Source organism: Rhinopithecus roxellana, chromosome 3, assembly GCF_007565055.1.
Source record: "Rhinopithecus roxellana isolate Shanxi Qingling chromosome 3, ASM756505v1, whole genome shotgun sequence".
Classification (NCBI taxonomy): Eukaryota; Metazoa; Chordata; class Mammalia; order Primates; family Cercopithecidae; genus Rhinopithecus; species Rhinopithecus roxellana.
In genome coordinates, this window is record NC_044551.1 from 34,506,531 (window position 1) to 34,515,756 (window position 9,226).

A 9,226-nucleotide genomic window follows, 5' to 3' on the forward strand; every position below is an offset into this window, starting at 1 on the left:
AAAAGAAAAAATAAATTTAATCCCAGCACTTTGGAAGGCCATGGTAGGAGCTTGAGCCCAGTCTGGGCAACATAGCAAAATATCATCTCATTTTTAAAATTAAAAAAAAAAAGTTTAAACTTTTCCATTAGATTCAGGGGTACATGTGCAAGTTTGTCATACAGGTGTCCGTATTTTAAACATTTTAAAAAATCAATGTATTTAAAAATAACAACAAACCCGCTTTGTGCTAACATAGTATGTTTTATGGCAACTAACTCTATTTTGAAAAAACATGAGTGAGAAAAATGAATGAGAAAATTAGTGAGAAAAATGGCATTGTTTTACATTTTTTGCAAATCTCATTAATATCTGGCTTAATAGAAGACAGAGGGATTCTCATCTCTGTTTCCACATTCTGTATAAGTGAGAGCAATGACGTCACACATCACATAGCCTCTGGGAAAGTATACTGTACATCTCATGACAGAATGATAGTGAAAATGGCAAAAAATGTCCCCATGAAAATCATTTTGATCTCATGGGCTTCCCATCTAGACTTTGAGAACCACTGCTGTAGAAAATGTAAAATTAAGTTTCATTTTCTCTTTAATCCTGTTTTCTCTAGTAGCCTAAGTCAGCCATGAAAAGAGTGGCACAGGGCTAGGGAGAGCTCAGAGGATTTGAGCAGTGGCCAGGAAAGAGATTTGACTGTAGAAAACACAGTTCACAACAGTTATTTTTTATCCTCAGACCCCTGAGCCCCATAGTTCCTTATGTCTGATGTCTAACACTTTGGAAAATTTTGGGATATGGGTCACGTGTTTTAGGTTTTCAGAGATTTTTGGCAAAAGGTGGTGAAATGTAGTGAAACTGCTGGTGGTTATAAGGTATTATTGGGCCGGGATGTCATCCTGTGAGGGTGGTGTCTAGCAGTGACTGGGCCCATCTCCTTGCCTGTGTCCCATCAGATGGATGGAATGCCCATGCCCATGAAGAATGAAATGCCCATCTCCCAACTACTGATGATCCTTGCCCCCAGCTTGGGATTTGTGCTCTTGGCATTGCTCGTGGCGTTTCTCCTGAGAGGTAAGGAGGGAGGGCCAGGTGATGGAGCACTTCAGAACCCTGGCGACTGCAGGAGGATCTGGAGTTGTCTCCACTTCCTTCCCCTTTATCCCTCCCCAAAGAGACTCAGTTCTGTCATTGTTCCCATCCCAGTCAGGGACGTAACAGGTAAGCTCATTCTCCACAAGTTGCTAATGGCTCTGTGTATCAACCTCCTGGTAGAGTTTACATTTTGGAAAAGGAAAAAAAGCAGAAGAAGAGCACCTTCATTTATTGGACATTTTTGTGCCAGTCCTGATGGTATACTCTTGACATGCCTAATTCATTTTATCCCTATTGCTGCCTTAAGAGGAAAGTATTGTTCTTTGTTCACTTTCTTCACTTTCTTTGTTCTTTGATTGAGAAAACCCTAGCTTGTCGCTTCTTTTGGCTAGTATTGTTCCAGGACAAAGACCATGAACAGTCCTGGTTTTCTTCTTCTTCTCTTCTTTTTTTTTTTTTTTTTTTTTTTTTGAGACGGAGAGTCACTCTGTTGCCCAGGCTGGAGTACAGTGGTGCCATCTCAGCTCACTGCAACCTCCGCCTCCTGGGTTCAAGTGATTCTCCTGCCTCAGCCTCCTGAGGCGCTGAGACTACAGGTTCGTGCCATCACGCGCGGCTAATTTTAGTATTTTTAGTAGAGAGGGGGTTTGCCATGTGGGCTAGGCTGGTCTCAAACTCCTGACCTCAGGTGATCCACCCACTTTGGCCTGCCAAAGCTTCTGGGATTACAGGCATGAGCCACCACTCCTGGCCTGATTCTGATTTTCTTATGTGTTCCCTGAAAGCAAGCTTTCTTAACCTAGAGGCCATAGATGGACTTCAAGGGTAATGTGAATCCTTTGAAATCATGTGCAAAAGTGTTTACGTGTTCATGCCTGCATTTTTCAAGGAACAAGGTCTATAGTTTTCATTGAATTCGCAAGCTGCTCCATGTCCTTGTACCTCCATCCCACCCCCACCCCACCCCCAGAAGTTTTAAAACACTTCGAGCCATGAAACAGAGCTTATGGTTTTCATACAAATTATAGGCACATGGCACCTGGTACCGTTGTAAAATGGGGTTAAATTGTTCTGTACTCATTAACAAAAGCTGTTTCAGGGCAGTATGGCAGGAGATGAGACTAGTAACCATCTCAGCTGATTTGAATAATAGTGAAACTTGTATAGTTCAACACCTGCCCCAGGTGCAAAAAGAAATTTAAAATTTACTGGAATCCTGCTGTTAGTCTTCCTACAAAGGCATGGTTACAGTTTCGGAAAATTCTGAGTATGTCTCATAAAGAAGTGTTTTAAAACCCAAGTGAGTACTTGAGTTCTGGATAGGCAGATGACTCAAAATGAAATAGTTTAACACCATTGTCCAGAATGTTGGAACAACTGTGTAATTGATGAGCACTGACTGTGGTCTAAAATAGCAAGTGTTTGACCTGGGAAAGGGAATGGCTTTTTCTGCCAAAGCCAGCCACTGGTTCTCACCTTTGGCCTACGTCTGCTCTTTGGGAGGCAATACTGGAATTCCCCCAGCATTTTGCATGTTCTATGCACCGCAGCCCCTCGGCTCACACTGTGGCCTTGTGTTTTCAGGGAAACTCATGGAAACCAATTGTTTGCAGAAACACACAAGGTAATTGATCTTGCATGAATGGGTGTTGTAATGATTGTACAAGCTGTTACAAATGATTAGCTACTACTCAGTGGTTTAATGACTTGAGCTTGTGCTCCGATTAAACATAGAGTTGGAAAAATGTGACATTAGAAGTGAAAAAGTTGTGCAGATTTAGCTCACATTAACCTGTGTCTTGGTTAACACTGTGTCTGAACAAAATGCCAGTACCAAGGCAGGTGGGATTAATAGAAGTATAGCATGCCAAAGAAAGAAGGTGATATGGCCCTCTACTCTGTCTGAAATTTTTTGTTCACCTATGGGTAAATTAGTTTAAGAGGCCATTGTTAAACTGGAGTTTATTGAGGAGAGTTGGCAATATGGAAAGTGAAAAAAGCATGTAGAATACTATTCTTGGGAGTTGGTTCCTCTGCCCCATTAGACCATGGGAGCAGCTTGTTTTGGGCCTTTCTAAAAATGGTATTTGAAGATTCTCTAGTAAGGGATTTTAGCTATCTGCCCTATTCTTTAGCTTTTGGAAAAGAAATGTAAAAACTTGATGTAAATTATTCATGAAGGCCTTGCCTTCACTAATTAATTGCATTGATACCACAATATGTATTAACAAGAAGGAAAACTGATGCCCAGCAAGGTGACCTTTCAAGGTCATACTTAGAGACCTTTTGGTAAATAAATGTATTGAAATCATGATTTTATATTTTGCTAAGAATTTTTTTTTATCTCCTTATTATAATGGATTGGCAGAAACTCTTTTTCCCCTGCAGCCTCAGTTTTCCCATCTATAAAATGTGGAGCTTAGACTGAATGAACTGTGAGCCCTTTGAACTTTAAGGATAATTGCATTGTAACTTAGCAGCATCTGTCTTTTGTTTTGTTTTCCAGTCTTGTGTTTCCCATTATCAGCCCCTCTTTTCTGTTTACAGGCTAGACTGCATTGGAGATAGTAAAAATGTCCTCAATGACATGCGGCATGGAAGGGAAGATGAAGATGGACTTTTTACCCTCTAACAACGCAGTAGCATGTTAGATTGAGGATGGTGGCATGGCAATCAAGTGTCAAAATAAGTCTTAGGAGGTTTCTTTGTTTCATAAAAAGGATTCACTTATTCCGTGGATGTCATTGATCCAGTCTTGCTTTAGTTTCATGAATGAAGGGTACTTTAGAGACCACACCTTCTCTGTCCGTGCTCTAATCATCTCTGTAGAATCACTGCTAAGTGATCTTGCACACTACACTTGAACACTTTCAGTGCTGGTGAACTCCTTACCACACCCAAGGGAGTCCATTCCATCTCAGAGCAGTTCTGAGATGAAGAAATACTTAAGGCAAAATCTGTCTCTGGATGATATTACAACAATAGTTCTTGTGCCTACACAGAACATCTCTTCTTTATTAACTGCTGGATCAGTGTTGTGTGAACTAACAGGACAAAAAAATCTATAGGCTCCATCAGTCAATAAGACTGACTTTTTTTTTTTTTTTTTCTCTCGTAAAGGTAATGTCAAGAGAGTAGAAATCCAAAAGATGGTTACCTTTGGAGAAACATGTGTTTATTCCATTAATGTTGCTATTGCTCTAAGCATGCTGGGAAGTACTGGAGAGCTGTTAACTCTTCAGGTATTGGAAAGAAAATCTCATGTTTCTCCAAATCTCCTTGCTTCTGGGATATAATTTCTGGTTCTTTTGTTACCCTAATTGCCTTCATCTCGTATGTGTTTGTATCTCTCCTTTTATGCCTAGCTTTAAGAGTTCATCGTCTTGCTGCAGGTATGATATGAGCAGCACAGAGCCTATGGTTCCTTAACATTGCAGGAAATGACATGGAATCACACCATAACTGTGACTCACTTCTTTATTTTTTTTTCTTGAGACGGAGTCTTGCTCTCTTGCCCAGGCTGGAGTGCAATGGACAATCTTGGCTCACTGCAACCTCCGCCTCCTGGGTCCAAGCGATTCTCCTGCCTCAGCCTTCTGAGTAGTTGGGCTTACAGGTGCACGCCACCATGCCTAGCTAGTTTTTGTATTTTTAGTAGAGATGGAGTTTCACTGTATTGACCAGGTGGGTCTCCAGCTCCTGACCTCAGGTAATCTGCCCGCCTCGGCCTCCCAAATTGCTGGGATTACAGGCTTGAGCCACTGCACTTGGCCAACATTGACTCACCTCTAAAACTCCTAAATTTTCTATAATTTTATTTTCACATTTGAGTGTCTTTAAAGATGACCACAGTGTCACATGCTAATTCTTGCCTGGGGAATTTAATTTTGGAAACAGGAAAGAGTCCGTGGGAGTAAAATGTGGTGAATGACAGGGATATTCACCCAGGGGCAGTGCTTGGATGCGAAAGCAAGGCAATCCAAATAAGTTTCTCTAAATATAATTCATGGAAATATGCTCGTCAGTAACAACAGGTTTATTTTAAAACTTTAATAACTACTAACACGAGGAGCCCTGGGAGAGAGATTAAAGCAAACAGTTGTTGAATGAATGAATAAAAAACATGTGTGCCTGAGTGAGAGGGACTTCTGGCTGGGTAGAAGTGTGGAAAGTAAACCAGATCTGAAAGACATTTCTGTGAAGGACTTCTCAGCATGTTTAGAGCAATAGCAACATTAATGGAATAAGTACGTGGTTTTCTGAAGGTAGCCATCTTTTGGATTTCAACTCTCTTGACATTACATTTAAGAGAGAAAAAAGTCAGTCTTTTTACTTGACTGGTGAAGCCTATAGATGTTTTTGTCCTATTAGTTCACACAACACAGACTTACTTGACTGGTGAAGCCTATAGATGTTTTTGCGTATTAGTTCACACAATACTGATCCAGCAGTTAGTAAAAATCCCCCTCACCTGGGCACTTGGAAAAACTGGCCCAGGGCAGCCTGACTTCTGACTTGTTCAGTTGCAGTTGGGCAGAATGATTGGCCCCAATGATGAAAACAATGAGTAGCAGATTGACAGCTGTTTCTTTACTTTTCTTTTTTTTTTTTTGAGACGGAGTTTTGCTCTTGTTGCCCAGGCTAGAGTGCAATGGCACGATCTTGGCTCACTGCAACCTCTGCCTGGTGGGTTCAAATGATGCTCCTGCCTCTACCTCCCAAGCAGCTGGGATTACAGGTGCCCACCACCACACCTGGCTGATTTTTTAGTAGAGATGGGGTTTCACCATGTTGGCCAGGCTGGTCTCAAACTCCTGACCTTAGGTGATCTGCCTGCCTTGGCCTCCCAAAGTGCTGGGATTACAGGTATGAACCTCCATGGCTGGCCTTTTTTTTTTTTTTTTTTTTAGGTCAACGTGGCTTTGATGTTAGCTTAAGGTACTTGAAATGACTTTGTCTAGTGTGCTAAACTCAAACATTTATTTAAAAATGTGGGCGAAGTGGGTCTAGAGTCAGGTTCAGGGCCTGAATTTTCCCATCTGGAAAATAGAGTGAGTCTAGATGGCTTTGTGTATATAGTCAGGTTATAATATCTTGTGAGTTAATGATACACCCAACCCTAACTTAGCTCATGCTCCCTATCCACCTTCCAAAACCACCACCCAATGTCACTACCAACTTGGGTCTAACTAGAAAAAGAAGACAGCAGATACTTCCTCAACAGAACATTTAAACTCAATGAATATTATTTTTCTGTTTTGCAAAGGGCTATTTTCAATCGATTCCCAAATATAATTCTGAAACTCCTTGTAAGGACTAAGAAACATTGACATGAGCAATCATAGTATTTTAGAGCTGGTAATGGCCTCTAGGAGCCTCTGTCTTAGTAGTTCTCAATGTTAGCTGAACAATGAACAATCAACTGGGGAGATTTTTCTTTTTTTTTTTTTGAGATACAGTCTCGCTCTGTCACCCAGGCTGGAGTGCAGTGGCCGGATCTCAGCTCACTGCAAGCTCCGCCTCCTGGGTTTACACCATTCTCCTGCCTCAGCCTCCCGAGTAGCTGGGACTACAGGCGCCCGCCACCTCGCCCGGCTAGTTTTTTGTATTTTTTACTAGAGACGGGGTTTCACCGGGTTAGCCAGGATGGTCCCGATCTCCTGACCTCATGATCCGCCCGTCTCGGCCTCCCAAAGTGCTGGGATTACAGGCTTGAGCCACCGCGCCCGGCCCAACTGGGGAGATTTTTCAATGCCAATTCCTGAGTCCTACCCTTTAAGAGATTCTTTTTGTAATTGGTCCAGAGTATGACTTGGGCATCTGAATTTTTGAAAAATGTCCCAAAGTGGTTCTAATGTGGAACCAAGGTCTAAAAACGCTGGTCTAGCCTGGTGGCTCTCAAACTATGCACTTCAGACCAGCAGCTTCAGCATTACTGGTACTTGATAGAAACGCAAATTCATGTCCTTCACCCCATACCTCCAGAATCAGAAACTGGGGATAGAGCTCAGCAAACTGTGTTTTCACAAACCATCCAGATGATTCTGATGCGCATTAGAGTTTGAGAAGTGTTGCACTGTAGTAATTTCTAACAGATGGATTGAGAGTTCAAGAAAAGAATCTCTCTTTACCAGGGCTGTGTGGTGGTGGGCTTGGCCAGACAGAGGATCAGGAGCTTCCAGCACCGGGGGCAAAGGGCCTGCTGCTTCACCTCCTTTAAGCTGACATCACTTTCTGCCTGCATTCCTGCAGTATCTTCCTAATTATAATCTCCGACTTCACTCATTTTCCTCTCTGTTCTCCATGCTTTGGCAGAGATACCCTCTTTCAATACAGGTACGGGATTCCTGTCTCCTGACTTCTAGCCCTTTTCATCCTTGGCCCCTAGACCTACCTAGAAGCAGCACACTTAGCTCTGCCTGGGGCAGGGGTGGCAAAGTCTGACGACTTCAGAGGCCAGGCAGCTGATACAGTTGAGGGAGTCAATGGGAGATGACGTGGCCCATGATAAATTGGAGTGTGTGTATGTCTACTTAAGGGCATTAACATTTAAAATTAGTTAAAATAATTTCCTGGGCAAGCAAAGCATGGCTGTGGGCTAAAACAAGGTAGCCAGTTTGAGACTGGGGGTAAGGGGTGGATTTTAGTAAAAGATGAATTAAAATAAATATGTAATTCTTATACTGAGACTCCTTGATCAGAGAAGGCTGTGGACGTAGTTGTTCCTCTCATTCCCTCTTTGTGTAGTCAGGATGAATTGTTAGCATCTATAAATAACTTTTTGGTATCTATTGTATGTGGGGCCCAGGAGAGAGAACTGCTTCTTTTAAGGAGCTTCACATCTGAATGAGACAAAACACACATGGGAATTGCAATAGAATAGGCCGGGTGCGGTGGCTCACACCTGTAATCCCAGCACTTTGGGAGGCCAAGGTGGCACATCATTTGAGGCCAGGAGTTTGAGACCAGCCTGGCCAACATGGTGAAACCCTGTCTCTACCCAAAATACAAAAATTAGCTAAGCCTGGTGACGGGTGCCTGTAATTCGAGCTACTCGGGAGGCTGAGGCAGGAGAATCGGTTGAACCTGGGAGGAGGACGTTGCAGGGAGCTGAGATCGTGCCGTTGTGCTCCACCCTGAGAAATGGATTAAGACTCTGTCTGTCTCAAAAACAAACAACAACAAAAAAAGGTAATGCAATAGAATAGCATCGATATTGTTTTTCCATTTCCATAAGGAAGGAATTTGATGCAGTATGTGGTTCTTACAGCTAATGATTATATGGTGGATCCACGATCAAACCTCACAATTTAAAGCGGGGGTTTCCAATCTGTTGGCTTCCCTGGGTCACACTGGAAGAAAAAGAATTATCTTGGGCCACACATAAAATACACTAACACTAATTATAACTAGTGAGCTAAAAAAATCGCAAAAATGTCTCATAATGTTTAAGAAAGTTTACCAATTTGTGTCAGGCCGCATTCACAGTCATCCTGGGCTGCATGCAAGCTCAATTTAAAGCAATGGAATTCCTTACCATGGCCTTTCTAGACTAAATAAAAGAAATACTATCAATTTGTAATGAGCACCTACTGTATTCTAACTCTGTTAACTGTTTCAACATAATTATCTCATTGACTCCTGACAGCAACTCAACAAAGCAGGTATATTATTTTGGCTTATGGAGCTAAGAAAACAGAAGCAGAGGCAGGTGAAGGAACTTGCTCAAGGTCAGGTCGTCCAATCTTCTGTAGCAGAGCTGGGTTTTGAACCAGACTTGAAGGACTCCACACTCTAACCACTACCCTTTACTTCACAGTGAGGGCTCCAATTCCAGACTTCATGCATATGGCTCTGTAACACTGACCTGCATTGGACTCAAATGGATTTCAGTGTCCTCAGATCCACAGCAACCTGAGTATAACAATGGCTTTCCAATTCCAACCCCATTATAGCTCAATCTTCCCTAGTCCCCATATTATTTACTCAGAATCTGATTTGCATTTGCAGAGGAAGCTGTAAAGGGAGAACCTGGGAGGAACCTTAATGAAGCCAGGTGGGACACATTTAAATGGAAATGTGTTGAACTAACTCATGAAGAGCCGAAGCCAGCTGTCAGCAGGCTTAATGAAAGGTT

At 42.3% G+C, this 9,226-nt stretch overlaps 1 protein-coding gene across 1 annotated transcript in view; it reads left to right on the forward strand.

The window, feature by feature from the left end:
- Nucleotides 1–3,822, forward strand: part of TIMD4 (T cell immunoglobulin and mucin domain containing 4) — a 38,479-nt gene extending 34,657 nt beyond the window's left edge. Inside the window, exons 7-9 of the mRNA XM_030927625.1 lie at nt 951–1,068; nt 2,674–2,713; nt 3,637–3,822. Of these exons, the coding sequence (XP_030783485.1) occupies nt 951–1,068; nt 2,674–2,713; nt 3,637–3,721 (243 nt within the window). The 3' untranslated portion in view covers nt 3,722–3,822. The remainder of the gene's footprint in view (nt 1–950; nt 1,069–2,673; nt 2,714–3,636) is intronic.
- Nucleotides 3,823–9,226: the final 5,404 nt, after the last annotated feature.